The sequence below is a fragment of the Oncorhynchus mykiss genome, chromosome 12 (genome assembly GCF_057628025.1).
Source record: "Oncorhynchus mykiss isolate SJ-2025 chromosome 12, ASM5762802v1, whole genome shotgun sequence".
In the NCBI taxonomy this organism is placed as follows: domain Eukaryota; kingdom Metazoa; phylum Chordata; class Actinopteri; order Salmoniformes; family Salmonidae; genus Oncorhynchus; species Oncorhynchus mykiss.
The window spans coordinates 79,157,498-79,177,022 of record NC_143033.1 but is presented as its reverse complement, the minus strand read 5'-3'; the positions used below and the strand labels follow the sequence as shown (position 1 = coordinate 79,177,022).

Genomic DNA, 19,525 nt, shown 5'->3' with positions numbered 1-19,525 from the left:
GTGGATGGTTGATTGGTTGACAGTAGATGGGGGGCAGTCCTAGATATATACACAAACACACTTTCTTTACAACTTCCTTCAAATGCAAAAAAATGTGTTTGCTCTGACTTCTGCAGAGGCCGCATCGCAGTAAATACTGTATTGTCAATACAGATGACTTATTGACAATGCAGCGCCTTTAATAAGCTCTCGTTTTTTGTCCGAGTTTCCAGTTGTCTTGAAAGGAACATTCTAAAGGCCAAAGTTTTTCCTAACCATAAAGCAGTCATATTTTTAGCTTTATTTTTAGAATAACTTTCAAAAGATATTGTATTGTGACTAGTGGCCAAAGGCAAATGTAGGCAAACCCCAACTACTAATATTAATGTATTTGGTTGTTAGAAAAGCGCTATACAAATTCCATGTATTATTATGAATTATTCAATCATTTAAAAAGATGCTCTGTTAACTAATGAAGGTTGTTTAATGCTGATGTTTAGTATAGGTAGACAAGAAATACAACATTAAAACAGAAAGACATGTTACTACTGAGCTTGTAAGGTTTAATTCATCAAATGAACATGAAACTTCATATTTACTGTGGTAGAACTAGGTATCTACATGGGTGTGTGTGAAATGTATACGATAAGTGTATCAAATTTATCTTAGTAAAACAATAAAACTGGGTGAAAACATTGGGATCTATTGGAGCCTTTCCAACTCAACCCACAGCAGTGCCTTCTGCTGGCTGTGAATGACATTGCGTATGGCGAGAAGCAGATCCTCGGTGCAGCTCCAGGTGCTGGGTTCCAAAGTGTGGTAGAGTAGGGGCAGGGTCTCCAGCCTCTGCTCGTCCGCCTGACACACCTCCTCCATCACGCCATCCTCCCCTCGCCCGGTCAGCAACTTCCTGTCAATGGGGCAAAATAGATTGACTTTGTAACTACTGTTTATAAATTGGATTAGAGAACACACAACTACAAAAATAGAATAACTTATGATCTAAAAGTGTATTGTAAACACACACAAATACAGATAGTCAGTCAGGCACCTACTTTAGCTTCTTGTGTTTTTTGTTCTTGGGTCGGATATTAATGACGATAGGGTAGACCCCCTGCCTCAGAAGGCCCTCCACACTACTCAGGCCTAGCTCCAACAGACAGTGCTTGTCCTGAGAGACAAGACACAGAAACCTATATGGGAAAGGTAACCCACTGGGCACAGACAGTTCAACCTCTAGTTTTGATTTACATTAGGTGTAGTTGTCAACTATCATGAATTCAATGTAAAATCAACAAAAAAATGTCACCATGTCATTGGATTTAGGTTAAATGTTTGATGAAAAAAGACAAAATTCCCTTATGTTGATGACTTTTTCAAATCCATTCAGTTTTCCACGTCGAATAAGCATCATTACATAACATTTTCTCGTTGAAATAGCGTGGAAGCAACATTTTGGGGCTCCCAAGTGGCGCAGCGGTCTAAGGCACTGCATCTCAGTGCTAGAGGCGTCACTACAGACGCTGGTTAGATTACAGGCTGTATAACATCTGTCCGTGATCGGGAGTCCCATAGGGTGGTGCACAATTGGCCCGTCGTCAGGGTTAGAGGAGTGTTTGGCCGGGGTAGGCCGTCATTGTAAATAAGAATTTATTCTTGACTGACTTGCCTAGTTAAAGAAAGGTTAAATAAAAAATACAAATTGACACAGTTTTTGCCCCATGGGAAGTGTTTGTTTGTTTGTGTGAGTGTGAGAGAGAGAGAGAATGAATGAAATAAATAATGTATACCTGGCTTATTACATCTTGAATAGACTGCAGACTGATTCCAAGAGCCTGCTCTGGGGTGGAAGCATCTAGCAGGAAAACACTCTTATCATTTCTCTCTGTGGCCTGGATTAGCTCTGAAAGACATCCCTCCATGAGAAGCGGTAGAGAGGCAACATATCTACAAGTAATTACTTTAAAACAAAGCCGATCATGCAAGAAGGACAACAAGCATGCAACTAGTGCTTCTGAAATTTGAGTGTGTAGTGACACTATGTAAATAACCATGGGTGTCTGCATGTGTGTGTGTACCTGGTTGGCAGGTGTTGAAGTCCAGTCCAGACTCTGCTGGCTGAAGCAGTCTCTCTATGAGGCCGCGAGAGAGCAAGGAGGGGGAGAAGATGACAGGCCGTTTGGTCATGACCTGTATTGGCTGGACCATACTGTAAGGAATCAGGTGCTCCTCATGACCTGAACAAAGACACACACACACACACATTTAGGTTCATGCATTTTTATCTTACCATAGTCTTCAAAGGACAAACAAAAAATATCAATAAAGTCATATGGGAGGAGCTTACGGTTGCTGAGTGTGTAAAGGACCTGTGGGGTGGAACCAATCCCACGACAGCTGGGGGGGACAGCCTTGACCAATCGTACACGCTCAGAGCCCTTCTTGGATACCTACAGGGAGGAATGGAGGAATCAGTACTCTGGTTACCCTTGGTTACCAGAGATTCACACACAGTAGGGACAAGAGGAGACATACTTTTTTTTTTAAATCCTTCTGCTCCAGGGCTAAGGTACGTAACCTCACCAACAACAGTTGCTGGGCTCTGAGATAGAGAAAGATTTAGGGGATACACATTTATCATTACGTGTCTTATGCAGTCTGTGAGTGCAGTCTAACAAAGCTAAATGTTTGCACAACTGTCTGTTATAGATTAATGGACTGTTTAATGGACTTCTTCTCATGCTTATTAAAATGTCTTGCATTATATAACCCGTTCATTTGAACTCTGTCACAAAGGTGACAGTACGTGGCACCTCTCCCTTACCTGTTGTAATTGGGCATGACCCCCGCCTGCAAGGGCTTGGCTGTGCGGGGGTTCACCAGGGTGCAGCGCCACTGGTACTTCCCATTGTAACGGGTGTCAGTGACGTGTATTATGTCATCACAGCGCACCCCCAGACAGGGCAGGTCGCTATGAGGGTCCAGGTCCAGGTTGACGCGCACGTAGAAGGAGTCAGCACCGTGGAAGGTAGGAGAAGGGAGCTGGGCACATAACTTGGAGTAGGCTGAGAAGAGGAAAAGGGGTGGGCAGTTAGTTACACACACTCTATTGTTTTATCTTTTTTTGTTCTATAAACAGTCTGACGCCTGGATAAAGGCCAAGACCATACACTATAAAGGTGTACTGTACTGAAAAAGTATATCAGTCAAGGAAAATAACTGTAAAAGCTGTCTCAGAACTTCACCCCCTGTGTTGGTCTGGTGTTTGAGAGAAGAGGGCTCTGTCCACCACTGCAGAGAGAAGTGGGCCACCTCTCCAGTGCACTGGCCCATCAGCACACTGCCCCCACCAAACAGAACCTTCTCCAGCTGGACAGGGAGGAGAGAGACAGTTGTACTCAGGCCTGTGTGGCTGTTTTTCTACTATCTGTTTGCCTGTCCATCTGTCTGTATGCCTTTGTTTCTCACCTCCAGTAACTCACTGCCCTCCTTCAGACCCCACTGCTCAGCAGGAGAACCAGCTCTGACGCTGCTAACAAAGATGCCTGTGCGGTTGCCCCCAATGATGGTGATGTCATCTGCTAGGCTGCCTCTTCCTTTTTTGTGCGTAGTGGGGGGACTTGGTACGGGGGACAGGGGCTCGAAACTGAAAGAGGAAGTGGAAAGAGAGATGGTAATTACACTTATCAGTATACAGTTAAGATTATATCTCACACCATAAAGGGTTAGCAAGTGTACCTACACTACGTTGGATTAGCTGCCCTGATGTAGGCAGCACAGAGATGGAGACATACCAGAGACTGCTGTAGTTGGGTTTGTGAGGTGGGACAGGGGGCAGGTTGATGAGGTCAGGGGGGAAGAGGTGAGAATGCAGGGAGCTACAGGAGTTCGACAGGGAGACCTCACTCTGGACTCCTGAAACACAACATAATGAGACATTACTACACACATCTATACTTATCCGGGGTTGCATGTATTACAGGTAGCTACAGACTTAGACGGACAGGAGGGTTGTACTGAACTAAACCAAACCTGTGAGGTTCTCATTCTCATCACTGCCCCATGAGTCCACGTCAAACCTGAAGGGAAAGATCACAATAGAGGACTTTTCATCATCATTTATTTAGTTTTAAATGCATTTCCAACATAACATGGTGGAGAGTGATATCTCCATATCAGAGAATAATGTAAAAGTTGATCTGCTATGGTATGACCATAGATATCCTATTAAATTAATAATAATTATATTTCCTAATTCTATGGGTATGACATACTCTATGTTGACCCTGCGGTTGATGGAGTCCATACAGGGAGGGAAGGGGAAGATGGAGAGCCTGTTAACATCCCTCTCACTGTCCACTGTCTGTAAAACACACAGGACACAAACAAAAAGGGAAATAGAGAATGACTAAAGTATAGATGCAGGCCAACAATTTAAACCTATTCATTGTCTCCTTGACAACTTGAAAAAGTGAATTAATTATTCAACAATCCACATATACTGTGTGTATTCACAGCTATACTGTTCAGTGAGAAAAATACATTTGTTAATATAATATAGATTAACGCAAGATGAGACATGATGCTTTGATATGTCGGCATGTCACAAAGTGTTGTGGAGTAATGTAACAACTCACTGCTGTCAAGAGATTCTCCTCTGAGTTTGAGCGGGAACCTGCAGACAAAAAAAAGGATTTAGAAGTCTAAGCCTATCCTCTCTCATCAAAGTGGTCAAAAAAAAAACATTTGTTTTGGCCATGCCTATTTCTACCATGTCTTATTCAAACAGTAGTTCAAATACAAGGTTTATCCTTCATCAGCTACAGTGATGTAAACATTTAGAATAAATAAAGCAAAATGAAAAAAAAGGGATCAACTCAGGAATGCTCTTTTCTTCAATGCTCTCCTTGCAAAACCCCAATCCCCTAATCCAGTGGTTCCCAACCTTTTTCCGTTACTCGACCACCAAGTATATTTTGCTCTATCCAGAGAACCCTTAAAGTACCCCCTGTGGATATGCCAAGTACCCTTGGTTGGGAAACACTGCATTCATCTCAACTCTACCCCCTGTATATAGCCTCGCTATTGTTATTTTACTGCTGCTCTTTAATTATTTGTTACTTTTATTTCTTATTTTTGTTGGTATTTTTCTTAACTGCATTGTTAATTAAGGGCATGTAAGTAAGCATTTTACTGCAAGGTCTGTTGTATTCGGTGCATGTGACAAATAACATTTGATTTGATTTGAAATATAGGCTTACCTTCGGAGTGGTCATGGGTTTGGTCTGTAGAGGGAGACTGTAACACAGAAATGAAAACAGAGACATCATCAACATCTGTTCACTGAAAGGTATCCTACAGGTACTAACATGCTGACAGTTACACAAATTCCTCTCTGGCAACATCAATTCAATTCAGTTCAAGGGGCTTTATTGGCATGGGAAACATATGTTAACATTGCCAAAGAAGTGACGTAGGTAATAAACAAAAGTTAAATAAACAATACATAAAACATAATATCTCTAACTCTATTCAAAACAACAACCTAATTAGCACACAGGAGTTGCTTCACCCTGATCTAAAAATAATATTCTCTCTAAGTAGACCATGAATAACCATGGCAAGTAAAATCATCATTATTGTTGCGGGGATCAGCTCAATGGTACCTAGTTAAGTACAACTCTGAATGAGTCAAATGAAAAGACGGGTTGGACAGCTACACTGCCACACTCCTCAAGGACTATTTATTACATGATTATGAAGAGATAAATGTTGTGGCTGCTGTTGATCATAACACTAAATGTTGCTAATATTCTAGCTGCTGCCAACGAAGATGATAAGATGGCAATGAACTCTGACCTTGCAGAGCAGCTGGTGAGTGCCGTTGGGCAGAGGGCTGAGGTCTAGGGAGCAGCAGGGCCCGTAGCGCTGGTCCTCGCTGCACAGAGACAGGTGAGACTAGGAGAGGGACAGAGAGACAATCACATTAGAAGAGTACAGGAGAAGGCTAACAGGTCCACACTGTAATTTGATTATCGTATTTTTGTGAGTATGTGAAACTGTATGTCTGACAAAATAGGGAAAACACACTTGTGTTGTGCAAGTATAATCAAAAGTGTGTACACGGAATGTGTGTACATACAGTAGCTGAGACTCACACAGTGCATACAGGGGGAACTCTGCTCCCTGCTCCTGTCCTTCTCTTTCTCCAGCTCTCTCTGCTGCTCCTCTAGATTGGCCTGAAGCTCTGCAATGCGTTTACGCAGGCGGTTCTTGTCCAATAGGCAGTCAGTATACTCCAACTGCAGGCTGTCTCGACTGCGCAGAGCCTGAAGGATATACAGTATCAGAAGGAGGAGGAGAGAACGCGCTAGAGAGATGAGTTATGAGGAGACAGGCAGACACAGAGTGGGGGAGATACTGAGTAGTGGAAACACCTGCATGACAAGACAAAAATGATGTATTACGGTGAGTAATGGGGCAACTATGCAGAGAAGGGCCTTATATTATCCTGCAAAAAGGCCTCTAACTCAACACTCCGACTTCAATATTCCTCTGTGTCACGTTCTGACCTTAGTTCCTTTGTTTTGTCTTTGTTTTAGTATGGTCAGGGCGTGAGTTGGGGTGGGCAGTCTATGTTCTTTTTTCTATGATTTGGGATTTCTGTGTTTGGCCTGGTATGGTTCTCAATCAGAGGCAGCTGTCAATCGTTGTCCCTGATTGAGAACCATACTTAGGCAGCCTGTTTTCACCCTTGAGTTGTGGGTGATTGTTTTCTGATTTGTATATTTACCATACAGGACTGTTTTGTTTCCTTCGTTCTCGTTAATTTGTTTTTGTATTCATGATAATAAATTATCACTATGGACACTTACCACGCTGAGCATTGGTCCTCCTCTTCTTCCACCACAGACAACCATTACACTCTGTGCATGTTCATTCAGTGTCCAAACAGCCATGAACAATTTAAACCAACAGAAACAAACACCTTACCATATATTGATTACTTGATTCTAACCCGTATCCCTACTCAGACCTACTGACCTGGTCCCTCTCCTTCTCCAGCTCCATAATCTGGTTGAAGTAGGAAATGCTCCTTTTCTGTTCCGTCTCCCAGTCCAGCTGCAGAGTCCTCACCTTCAGCTGCAGCTGCTCACACTGAGACTCCAGCTTCACAACACAACACACCATCAAAGACAGAATAATACAATTGTGTTGATATACAAGAGGTGTGTTTTAACACTTTATGAAGCCTGAACAAAGACAACTTGAAAAACTGTCACCAGCTCAGTGACTTCTGAGAGTGAATCACGGGACAGAATGGTGTGAATAGGCTCTTTCTCTGCTCCCACCTTGTCCCTGAAATCCTCAGAGCTCTCCAGCTCTCCCTGTAGTCTGGCGATGTTGCCACACAGCTCGTGTCTCTGCTCTGCTGCCTCCCTGTTGTCCTGCTTCAGGATGTCCAACAGAGCCTGAGGTCAAAACGGAACAATACAAGAGTTAGAGCAGCACCGTCGGAGCGGGAAAACATCACAAACTCAGAGGGTGAATCAGATTCACTCTGAGTGGTGGCTCTACCTGTGTTTCAATGTGACCTGACTTCTGAATGTCAATGTGCTGTAGTGGCTTCTCCCTCTTCTCGGGAACAGCGGGGGCGTCGTTCGTCCGATGGGTGACACTCCGGTTCCTTCTGACTGGCGCCGTAGGGGCAGGACTACTGTCAGTCTCTTTCTCTGCCTCCACCAGTCTGGTCTTCAGCTGCTCCATCTGTAGAAAAGGTTGAGTAAGAGTATTACAAGGGAATCCTACCAGGGAAAAGGCTTCCTATAAAGGCATGTCCCAACAGCTCTTTTTATTTTTTTTTTATTTTTTTATTTCACCTTTATTTAACCAGGTAGGCTAGTTGAGAACAAGTTCTCATTTGCAACTGCGACCTGGCCAAGATAAGGCATAGCAGTGTGAACAGACAACACAGAGTTACACATGGAGTAAACTATTAACAAGTCAATAACACAGTAGAAAAAAAGGGGAGTCTATATATACATTGTGTGCAAAAGGCATGAGAAGGTAGGCAAATAATTACAATTATGCAGATTAACACTGGAGTGATAAATGATCAGATGGTTATGTACAGGTAGAGATTGGTGTGCAAAAGAGCAGAAAAATAAAAATAAATAAATAAAAACAGTATGGGGATGAGGTAGGTGAAAATGGGTGGGCTATTTACCAATAGACTATGTACAGCTGCAGCGATCGGTTAGCTGCTCGGATAGCAGATGTTTGAAGTTGGTGAGGGAGATAAAAGTCTCCAACTTCAGCGATTTTTGCAATTCGTTCCAGTCACAGGCAGCAGAGAACTGGAACGAAAGGCGGCCAAATGAGGTGTTGGCTTTAGGGATGATCAGTGAGATACACCTGCTGGAGCGCGTGCTACGGATGGGTGTTGCCATCGTAACCAGTGAGCTGAGATAAGGCGGAGCTTTACCTAGCATGGACTTGTAGATGACCTGGAGCCAGTGGGTCTGGCGACGAATATGTAGCGAGGGCCAGCCGACTAGAGCATACAAGTCGCAGTGGTGGGTGGTATAAGGTGCTTTAGTGACAAAACGGATGGCACTGTGATAAACTGCATCCAGTTTGCTGAGTAGAGTGTTGGAAGCAATTTTGTAGATGACGTCGCCGAAGTCGAGGATCGGTAGGATAGTCAGTTTTACTAGGGTAAGTTTGGCGGCGTGAGTGAAGGAGGCTTTGTTGCGGAATAGAAAGCCGACTCTTGATTTGATTTTCGATTGGAGATGTTTGATATGGGTCTGGAAGGAGAGTTTAGAGTCTAGCCAGACACCTAGGTACTTATAGATGTCCACATATTCAAGGTCGGAACCATCCAGGGTGGTGATGCTGGTCAGGCGTGCGGGTGCAGGCAGCGAACGGTTGAAAAGCATGCATTTGGTTTTACTAGCGTTTAAGAGCAGTTGGAGGCCACGGAAGGAGTGCTGTATGGCATTGAAGCTCGTTTGGAGGTTAGATAGCACAGTGTCCAAGGACGGGCCGGAAGTATATAGAATGGTGTCGTCTGCGTAGAGGTGGATCAGGGAATCGCCCGCAGCATGAGAAACATCATTGATATATACAGAGAAAAGAGTCGGCCCGAGAATTGAACCCTGTGGCACCCCCATAGAGACTGCCAGAGGACCGGACAGCATGCCCTCCGATTTGACACACTGAACTCTGTCTGCAAAGTAATTGGTGAACCAGGCAAGGCAGTCATCCGAAAAACCGAGGCTACTGAGTCTGCCGATAAGAATACGGTGATTGACAGAGTCGAAAGCCTTGGCAAGGTCTATGAAGACGGCTGCACAGTACTGTCTTTTATCGATGGCGGTTATGATATCGTTTAGTACCTTGAGCGTGGCGTGGGTATACATCTTTAAAAAGATGTATACCCTCCATCCATCCTTTTATCTTTCTCCAGCTGCTTTCTTCTGTCCCAGTCACACTCCCTCTCCTTCAACAACCCACCAGACCCCTTGTCCCCCTCTCCTCTCTATACCTGTTCCAGTAGCTCTCTCTCACGTGCGGAGGCCTTGGCCTGATCCTCCAGGGCACTAGAGTATTTCACAGCCTGTTCCAGGTGCCTGTCCTTCAGCCGGCCCAGCTCCCTGCTGCCTGCCTCCCAGTCCTGACGCAGCCTGTGGGAGACACATTCAGCCAGCTCTCAGTACACTGGACATAGAAACTGTACATCCCTATTTAAAAAATGTATGACAGCCATGGACCATGGCTTATCACGAATGTAGTTTATGTATATCATTCCCGATGTTTCAAGTTCCAGTCTGAATACTGTCATTCACTTTGGGTGCAATGCACATTGTTGGGCCTTGTGGATAACAGCCAGATGCCTGTGTGGTTTTACCTGTGAAGTTCAATTAATCAAACTTTAATGCTAGTGTCATTTGTCTCACAGTGCTTTAAGCCCTGTATGTGTGGTTCCGTGTGGTGTACCTCTCTATCTGCAGCCGGTCATGTCGTAGGTCAAGTGTCTTGCGTTCAGCCCGGCTGCGCTCCTCCTCGGCCACACGGCAACGCTGGGACAGGTGGCGCTCACACACGCGGCTCCCCAGCAGCTGCTCCCTCAGCTTACGCACCTCGAGCAGCAGGAACTGAGTCAGGCCCTCTGGACCCTCCTCATCTGGGGGGACACAGCAATGGAGGTAAATGGGGGATGGGGGAACACTGGTCATACAGGAGTGGAAGGGGGATATTTGGGGACAAATCCTCACCCAAGATGATGGAGCAGCGCTGGGTGGGCTGTTGTCCAGTGAGCTGAGTGTATTGCTCGGGGTGGTAGAACTCCAAAGACTCCATGAAGGCCTGGAGGCCACGCTGGCCCCGCCCATGCAGGATGTCAATCAAACGTCCTGATAAACAGTTAGGACATCATTAAAGTTTATAAGACGAAGACGACAATACATCCTGAAGATGGAGACACTTTACGTACTGTACTGACAAAAGTGTGAAAGCTGCTCATGTTCCAGGTAATCCCTTTGTCATCTTTTCCTCTCTAACCTCATCTCTCTGTTTCTTCCTCTCTCCCCGTCTTTTTCACTCCCCATCTGTCTACCTCCTCCTTTATCTCTCCCTCTCCTTTACCTAGCTAGTGGCCACTCCTTCAATCCTTTTATCTTGATCTCCTGCCTCGTTACTCATACCTGTCTCCCCTCCCTCTGTCTCTCACTCCCCTCTTGCTATCCTTCCAAACCACCTTTTACTCACACGGCACAAACCCCTACTTACCTCACTCTCTCCGACCTACCTCCTCTCTCCCTGCCTCCTCTCACTTACAGTTGAAGTCGGAAGTTTACATACACTTAGGTTGGAGTCCTTAAAACTAGTTTTTCAACCACTCCACAAATTTCTTGTTAACAAACTATAGGTTTGGCAAGTCGGTTAAAATTTCAGAAAATGTCATGGCTTTAGAAGCTTCTGATAGGCTAAGTGACATCATTTGAGTCAATTGGAGGTGTACCTGTGGATGTATTTCAAGGCCTACCTTCAAACTCAGTGCTTCTTTGCTAGACATCATGGGAAAATCTAAAGAAATCAGCCAAGACCTCAGAAAATAAATTGTAGACCTCCACAAGTCTGGTTCATCCTTGGGAGCAATTTCCAAACGCCTGAAGGTACCACGTTCATCTGTACAAACAACAGTACTCAAGTATAAACACCATGGGACCACGCAGCCGTCATACCACTCAGGAAGTAGACACGTTCTGTCTCATAGGGATGAATGGAGAGAAAAGTACAAATCAATCCCAGAACAACAGCAAAGGACCTTGTGAAGATGCTGGAGGAAACAGGTACAAAACTATCTATATCCACAGTAAAACGAGTCCTATATCGACATAACCTGAAAGGCCACTCAGCAAGGAAGAAGCCACTGCTCCAAAACCGCCATAAAAAAGCCAGACTACGGTTCGCAACTGCACATGGGGACAAAGATCGTACTTTTTGGAGAAATGTTCTCTGGTCTGATGAAACAAAAATAGAACTGTTTGGCCATAATGACCATCATTATGTTTGGAGGAAAAAGGGGAAGGCTTGCAAGCCGAAGAACACCATCCCAACCTTGAAGCACTGCGGCAGGAGGGACTGGTGCACTTCACAAAATAGATGGCATCACATGGAAGGAAAAGTATGTGGATATATTGAAGCAACATCTGAAGACATCAGTTAAAGTTAAAGCTTGGTCAAAAATGGGTCTTCCAAATGACCCCAAGCATACTTCCAAAGTTGTAGCAAAATGCCTTAAGGACAACAAAGTCAAGGTATTGGAGTGGCCATCCAAAGCCCTGACCTCAATCCTATAGAACATTTGTGGGCAGAACTGAAAAAGCGTGTGCAAGCAAGGAGGCCTACAAACTTGACTCAGTTACGCCAGCTCTGTCAGGAGGAATGGGACCAAATTCACCCAACTTATTGTGGGAAACTTGTGGAAGGCTAACCCATGTTAAACAATTTAAAGGCAATGCTACCAAATACTAATTGAGTGTATGTAAACTTTTGACCAACTGGGAATGTGATGAAAGAAATAAAAGCTTAAATAAATAATTCTCTCTACTATTATTCTGACATTTCACTCTTAAAATAAAGTGGGGATCCCAATTTATCGAAGACAGTGAATTTTTACTAGGATTAAATGTCAGGAATTGTGAAACTTAAATGTATTTGGTTAAGGTGTATGTAAACTTCCAACTTCAACTGTACCTTTTACACTCTTCTCATTCACTTCCATAATTTTTCTCTCATTCTCCCTCTCTTTTTTGCTCCCACACATTCCCTCTCCCTCCCTCCCTCTCTCTCACCAGCCTTGCTGATACGTAGTGGGTACTGGATGGAGTTGAGGACCTCATCCTCATCCTGCTCGTCGATGACCTTGCACTGCCTCAGGTAGGGGGTGAGCTTGGCTGGGTTCAGGATTCGGGTCAGCTTGTGCCTCACCCCCTCCACCCTGTCCCACAGCTCCTCACAGCACTCCTCAGAGAACGGGGACACCGGCCGCCCCTCTTCCTGTCCCTTGTCATAATCCTTCACCCATACTGTGATGCCTGGTACAGAGAAAGCAAGTTAATACAGGACTGGTTTGAAAGAGGAGCCAACATTCTGTGTTATAAAGAGAACAGGCTCAAACTATGTTGATAATACAGTTTATGGCCATTGTCTGCTGCATTGTGAGAAGTAGCAAAAGGAGGTGCTTTTCTGGCTGTGCTCCAAGGAAAGCTGGAGGGGATTATTTTGCAATTAACATACAGAGCATTCGGAAAGTATTCAGACCGCTTGACTTTTTCCACATTTTATTACGTTACAGCCTTGTTCAAAAATTGATTTTCCTCATCAATCTACACACAATACCCCATAATGACAACGCGAAAACAGAGTTTAAGAAATGTTTGCTAAAAAACAGAAATACCTTATGTTTGATTTGACATTTTGAACATTGAGATATTAAATAAATGATGGAGAAGAAGCATAGAATAGTGAAAGAGACTGGGTTTTATGTCAGAAGTTAATGGTTCTCTGTAGAAAGACATATGGCTTTGGAATGTGTTGGGTGGATGGGAGGAGAGCAACATGTTGATATAGGGGAGAAAGATAGACATCTGTGGATTAGGTGAAGGAGGGGTTGAGGTCAGGAGGTGAGGTCAGATCCCCTGAAGGGAGTAATAAGGGTTTAGTATCCTGTTACTCTTTTCCTGTAGAACCATAAGATGTAAGGATTGGAGAGAAGGAGGAGTGTCTTAAGTGGGATATATATATCTGTGATGGGAGAAATGTTGGGTTGTCTGAATTACAGCTGTACAGAACCTTTGGGAAGAATTAAACTTGGTTAAAGCTTATCTAGTGTCCTTGAGTTCTTTACTCTCAAAAATAAGAACCTAACACTTATTTACATAAGTATTCAGAACCTTTGCCATGAGACTCAAAATTGAGCTCAGGTGCATCCTGTTTCCATTGATCATCCTTGAGATGTTTCTACAACTTGATTGAAGTCCACCAGTGGTAAATTAAATTGATTGGACATGATTCGGAAAGAAACACCTGTCTATATAAGGTCCCACAGTTGAAAGTGCATGTCAGAGCAAAAACCAAGCCATGACATCAAAGGAATTGTCCGTAGAGCTCCGAGACAGGATTGTGTCGAGGCACAGATCTGGGGAAGGGTTCCAAAAAAAATCTGTAGCATTGAAGGTCCCCAAGATTGCAGTGGCCTCCATCATTCTTATATGGAAGAAGTTTGGAGCCACCGAGACTCTTCCTAGAGCTGGCCGCACGGCCAGCAATCAGGGGAGAAGGGCCTTGGTCAGGGGGGTGACCAAGAACCCGATGGTCACCCTGACAGAGCTCCAGAGATCCTCTGTGGAGATGGGAGAACCTTCAAGAAGGACAACCATCTCCGCAGCACTCCACCAATCTGGCATTTATGGTAGAATAGCCAGATGGAAGCCACTCCTCAGTAAAAGGCACATGACAGCCTGCTTAGAATTTGCCAAAAGGCACCTAAAGGACTCTGACCATGGGAAACTAGGTTCTCTGGTTTAATGAAACCAAGATTGAATTGTTTGGCCTGAATGCTAAGTTTCACGTCGGAGGAAAACTGGCACTATTCCTACGGTGAAGCACAGTGGTGGCACCACCATGCTGTGGGTTTTTCTGCAGCAGGGACTGGAAGGCTGGTCAGGATGGAGGGAAAGATGAACGAAGCAAAGTACAGAGAGATCCTTGATGAAAACCTGCTCCAGAGCGCTTAGGACCTCAGACTGGGTTGAAGGTTCACCTTCCAACAGGACAACGACGCTAAGCACACAGCCAAGATAACACCGGAGTGGCTTCGGGAGAAGTCTCTGAATGTCCTTGAGTGGCCCAGCCAGAGCCCAGACTTGAACCCGATCTAACATCTCTGGAGAGACCTGAAAATAGCTGTGCAGTGACGCTCCCCATCCAACCTGACAGAGCTTGAGAGGCTCTCCAGAGAAGACTGGGAGAAACTCCCCAAATGCAGGAGTGCCAAGCTTGTAGCATCATACCCAGGAAGACTCCAGGCTGTAATCACTGCCAAAGGTGCTTCAACAAAGTACTCTGAATACTTATGTCTGAATACTTATGAAAATGTGATAGTTCAGTTTATTTTTTTAATACATTTGCAAAAAATTCTAAAAACCTGTTTTTGCTTTGTCATTATGGGGTAGTGTGTGTAGGTTGATGAGGGGGAAAAAATATTTAATTGATTTTAGAATAACGCTATAATGTAACGAAATGTGAAAAAGGTCAAGGGGTCTGAATACTTTCCGAATGCACTGTATAACAGGCTGTAGGATTAACTTCCAGTACTATGAACACATTTGATGGTGCATTTATCTGCACCAATGATTGACTCAAGTTTCTCCTGGTGTTGCACAAGGTTGGTTGGTGGGTTGTAAACAATGATAGGGACGACATTAAATCTGTCTCAGAGTTCAAGAATGCAAACACTGATGTGATTCATATCACACACTTAAAAACCTACTGTGATATCAAACAAAGACCTCAACTACTGAGGAGCAGTTGTGCCATCTCCCTGGACTAAGAAAAAACACGTTCAAATGAGACTCTCGAAGCGTTTAGTAGCACAGATCAGATCATAATCTAATTCCATAATTGGGTGTAAATCCACTTCCCTTACTGTAGTTCAATAACCAAAATAGATGTTTTCCAACTCAAGGCGCCGTGTCACAGCTGACACCCCATTTTTCCCGAATAAGTCTAAAGCAGCATAGTATATGTTTTAAAGTTAGCTATTTACCAACAATGAGGGGTAAGTAAGTGCTCCATAACCACACCCCCCTTGCTCACATATAGGCTAACAGACAGACAGGTCGAGACACATCTGTGTCCTGTGGAATCTTTTCCTGACATCTCTCTTTTTCCCATGTAGGCTACTCATGTAGTCCATAGAAAACATGAGATACTTTTTATCAAGAACAACTTTTTCCCAGAGCAGTGTCAACATCTCAAAATAAAAATAAACACCCCTCAGACTACTTGGCAATATGAATATTTACTACATTAATTGACTGGAGCTTACAATACTAAAAATAACTGTGACTGACAAGACAATAAGGAGGGCGAAGTGTCATTCAGTGCCGCAACTTTTCACCCCCGATTGACTCATCTAACTTTATCTGATAAAGTCAGGTAAGAAATCTTTAAAAAATACATTTAAATAAACATGACAAGAAGAAATCTTAATTTCCCACTTACCACTCATTGTCAAGGATTGATCGTGTTGTAAGCAAACTCCTCAGACAGATATTCCACTTTTCGTTTTGATCAATCATAAAAGGATGAATGAGTCCATAGAAACGTAAACTACTATTCCACTATGGCTATGCTATTGCATTGAGAAGCTAGTTGTGTTGTACCTGGGACACAGTATCACACCCCTCCCCAACTTTGCAGTCCCGCCTCCTCACAATTGTCTGCACATCCCATATTCCACCAATCAGCAATTGTTCACAACTGTCCTGATCATTCCAGATGACCAAACCAGGATAAATTTCCAACAACCGGATGTATCCGGTTTTCAGGGAAACAACTAATTCAACATAGGCTTCCTTTTCTGCTGAAAACCGGATGTGGTACTCCTCTCAGGCGTTTTCTTTTAAGCCTGCTACTTTAGGTTAAGGCCAGGTTAACCCAAATACTGTATCTCTGGTTAACCCAAGGGAAACATTTTCTGTTTGAAGAATGAGAAAGTGGAGGAGTTGGACCGTTTTTGTGCCCAAAGTCGACTGTTAAAGCTAATTTCCTGCAATAAAGTGGCCTTGGTCTTTGGAAATGTACATTCCTGTGCACACAGTGTATGGTTAACTTTAAACAAATATTGTTAAAAAGGAAAGCCTACCATAGCTCAAATGTAACCAGCCATCATTAGGCTAGAGCACAACTTCCATTTCAACAGGCCATACAGATCTAAGATCATGAAGATCAGTCATTTTCGCTGTGGAACTTTTAGAGTTTACTCCCTTCAACTCAATTAGGTATTAAAGCTGCTTTGAAGAGGGGCTAGAGAAGGGCTTTCCCACAAGGTGGAGCAATCCACCCAGTGCTTTACAAAGTTTCTCAGTTTAATTCACCTTTCTTTCTTTCGTCAATGTCTTTGGAAGTTCCATTGCTCACACCAATAACACCAGTTGTTTTTATTACATCTTTGATTAATTCTATTGAATATATAAGACAGTTTAGTCCTATGTTATGTTTTGTTAGATAGCTATACCCTGGGGCTCTTGCCCGGCATGTGACTCACCCTGGCCTGGTCCACTGAGCACTGACTTATTCATGGTCTCTCTTTTACTACAAGATCTTGAATCATGATGAAAACCTATCACCTATAACTGCTGTAGCAGTCTACAATAGAGGGACCACGCCTTACATACACAATGACCAATCATTTCAATATTATGTAATTGCTTTTGAAAGGCTGCTGCTACCTTAGAAATTATATTTAGATAAGCCCACTTAACGCGTACAGTTAAGTGTGTTAACGCTTACAATTCGACAGATACTGTGTTACCTACAACAGAAGTCAGCAGTGACATTGCAGAGGCATTCAGGCTGGTGCGTCTGGCCTGGGCACAGTAGGGGGGTTTGAACTGGGAAGGTGTTAACTCCCTGTACTCTATCTGTGTGGAGCACTTTGTTTTGTTGTCTGTGTAAACCCTGATCAAAATTGTTTATACAATTCTAATAAAAAAGATCATTACAAAAAAAGGCTAAAAAATAACATTTAATAATAATAAATTAACTGGGAATGTGTCTCTCAGTTACAGTGCAATGTGAGACAGGAAATGTGGGGTGCCTGACAAACGAATGTGTCTTTCTCTTGACACACTGAAAGGAAATGTCAACCTACCCTCGGTCCCTGGGCCTCCCCTGAATAAACAAGCAGACCAGTGTCTCAGAGCTGCTGGACTGAAGCAGGGCCTACAGCACAGAAGCCAAAGCACTGGGGCCTACAAACAAACAAAAACATACGTTACTTTGTTTTTAGATATCCATAGGCACCTTAATGTTCAGAAATAGATGTTTGAAACAACTTTAGCACATCCTCTCCCCATCTCTCTTTCATTTTCATATTTTCTCAAAGCCCTCCCCTGCTTCTCACATTCAGAAGCACTACGGCCACAGGCCAGGCCCAGAGGGGACATCATTCTTCTAATTTCTGAGGTGACAGAAACAGAGAGGGCATTGAGAGAGCCCCAGAGCCCAGTGCTGCAGTGGTGGAATACGTTGTCCCAGTCCAGCACAACCACACTGGCCTTCACCCAGTAGACCCACAGCCCCATCTCTGACTCGGGCCTCACTGTCGGCTCTGCTGCAGCAGAATCAACCCTTTGTCCCCACAAAGAATGTGTCTTTCCTCACTTTTTTGGGGATAACAGAGAACAAAAGAGGGATTGGTGGCATGAGTAAATTCAAATCTTTCTCTGTAATTTATTCTCCTCTAATTGTCCCCATATGATGTGGAAGAGATTATGCATTTTCCTGTTTTAGATTCAGATCAACACAAAAGATGCAACAACACCAAGGAGGATCCAGAGTGTCAGAGTGTAAGGAATTGTTTATTTAAACAAACAGAAGTCTGAGGAAAAACAAAGAAGAGAGAAAAATAGGAATGCTTCTATACAGAGAGAAAATTCCTCAGCCCATCAGAGGAGGCTCTCTTTGGGCATTGTGCACTGTTTTCAAAAGTTGGAGGGGCTCTCTTTCAATGGATTCACCCCGAGTGATTTGTGATTCAAATAAGTCAGCTGGGTAGTGACATCTTTCAAAAGCCATTAACTCTCAGATAGAGGCTGATGATAAGGGCAGGGCCCACTGTGATGGTCAGGTGTCTCAGCAGCCGCTCACTCCAGTCCAGATAACACAGCAGCTTCTAGCATTCTGGCTGTCGCCAAGCTCAGTCAGTCAGAAAAATAACGATTTCCTGGAGACACAGTGACTGCTCCTCAAAAAACGCCAATGCACTTCACTAAGACATGCGTGCCTAACTGTGGAAGCGCTGAGAGTAAACAGGAAAGGAGCAGGCGTTTCTCAAGATCCCGTGCTGACCCCCCTGCATTTCTTGATGTCTATACAAAGTTGGAGTGAGAGGACACAGCACTGTGAAATAGGTTAGCACTCTCACTTAACCCACATTATTTCCTAAGTCCTATAATTAGTAACAATTATAGTCTGTATAGTTTTTTTTATGATTGGGTAGGTCTCACAAGCTCAGAGGAAACAGGATGTTTGCTGAGGGGTGAGTGACTGTCACTGGCAGCTTCTTTGTTTTGCTTTGTCAACGGCTTCTCAGCCAGCAATTACGAAACACAGATATACTTCACACAAATGAGTTCAGTCCACTTTCTTGCCAACAAGTTCAAACCCTGTGGTGAATAATAAAAAATAAAAATACAGGGTTACACACTTAGAAAATAGGTTTCCTCAACGATTATTTGGTAAGGGTTTGTGCCCTTTAATGGTTCTTTGCAGTTCAGGAAAGGGTTAGTTTATCTTTTTGTGATAATTAAAATGTAGTGGCGGCAGTTCATTTGAATATTTTGGGGTGTGGTTTTACCGTGAGTGAGAGTGTCATTCCAGTTGATCTAACCTGTTGTGTTTATGTTTATTATGAATATGGCCAATAACGGTGTCTTGTGAAAGACTCACTCACGTATGGCCTTGTGCCAATTGAGAACTGTTGACTAAATCAGTTGTTCTCAATTCTTCCAAAGCTGGCATGCCTGATCCAACTGGTCAAACAACACAATAATAACACCTATGGAATTTTAGCAATATAACATGCCTAATCAGAATTTTAAAAACTTGCATGGTTATCCAAAAGGTTCTTTGTAGAGCCTCTGAGATTGAGAAATGTTCTTTATTTAACTGTTCTCCATAAAGGTTTCGCTATGGTTCTTTATAGAACCATTAAAAAGGGTTCTATCTAGCACCCAAAAGGGTTATAACC

At 43.6% G+C, this 19,525-nt stretch overlaps 1 protein-coding gene across 3 annotated transcripts; it reads right to left on the bottom strand.

The window, feature by feature from the left end:
• Positions 1-515: 515 nt before the first annotated feature.
• Positions 516-16,270, bottom strand: LOC110538360 (caspase recruitment domain-containing protein 10-like). Of its 3 annotated transcripts, none has more exons than XM_021625126.3 (24): positions 15,775-16,270; positions 12,342-12,584; positions 10,260-10,397; positions 9,982-10,168; positions 9,530-9,668; positions 7,558-7,746; positions 7,332-7,451; positions 7,024-7,149; positions 6,138-6,308; positions 5,839-5,937; positions 5,241-5,277; positions 4,617-4,654; positions 4,254-4,342; positions 4,012-4,058; positions 3,774-3,894; positions 3,448-3,625; positions 3,225-3,348; positions 2,804-3,044; positions 2,515-2,581; positions 2,327-2,429; positions 2,058-2,216; positions 1,770-1,882; positions 1,035-1,150; positions 516-889 (listed from the first exon to the last, which is right to left on the bottom strand). In XM_021625126.3, exons 1-24 carry the CDS (start codon positions 15,779-15,781, stop codon positions 682-684), a joined length of 3,060 nt encoding a protein of 1,019 aa, XP_021480801.2. In that variant the 5' UTR covers positions 15,782-16,270; the 3' UTR covers positions 516-681. The 3 variants fall into 3 exon arrangements, 2 of the variants coding, with proteins under 2 accessions (XP_021480801.2, XP_090049618.1); XM_090193492.1 differs by having other exon boundaries at positions 7,558-7,825; positions 9,403-9,668; positions 15,775-15,947; XR_016485293.1 differs by lacking the exon at positions 2,515-2,581 and having other exon boundaries at positions 15,775-16,104.
• Positions 16,271-19,525: the final 3,255 nt, after the last annotated feature.

Excerpts from the sequence above, each read along its gene's own strand:
- LOC110538360 (XM_021625126.3), bottom strand. Across the intron at positions 9,669-9,981 it reads GACCGGCTGCAGATAGAGAG|GCTGCGTCAGGACTGGGAGG; the intron begins GTACACCACACG and ends TGTCTCCCACAG. Across the intron at positions 4,655-5,240 it reads AACCCATGACCACTCCGAAG|GTTCCCGCTCAAACTCAGAG; the intron begins GTAAGCCTATAT and ends TTTTGTCTGCAG.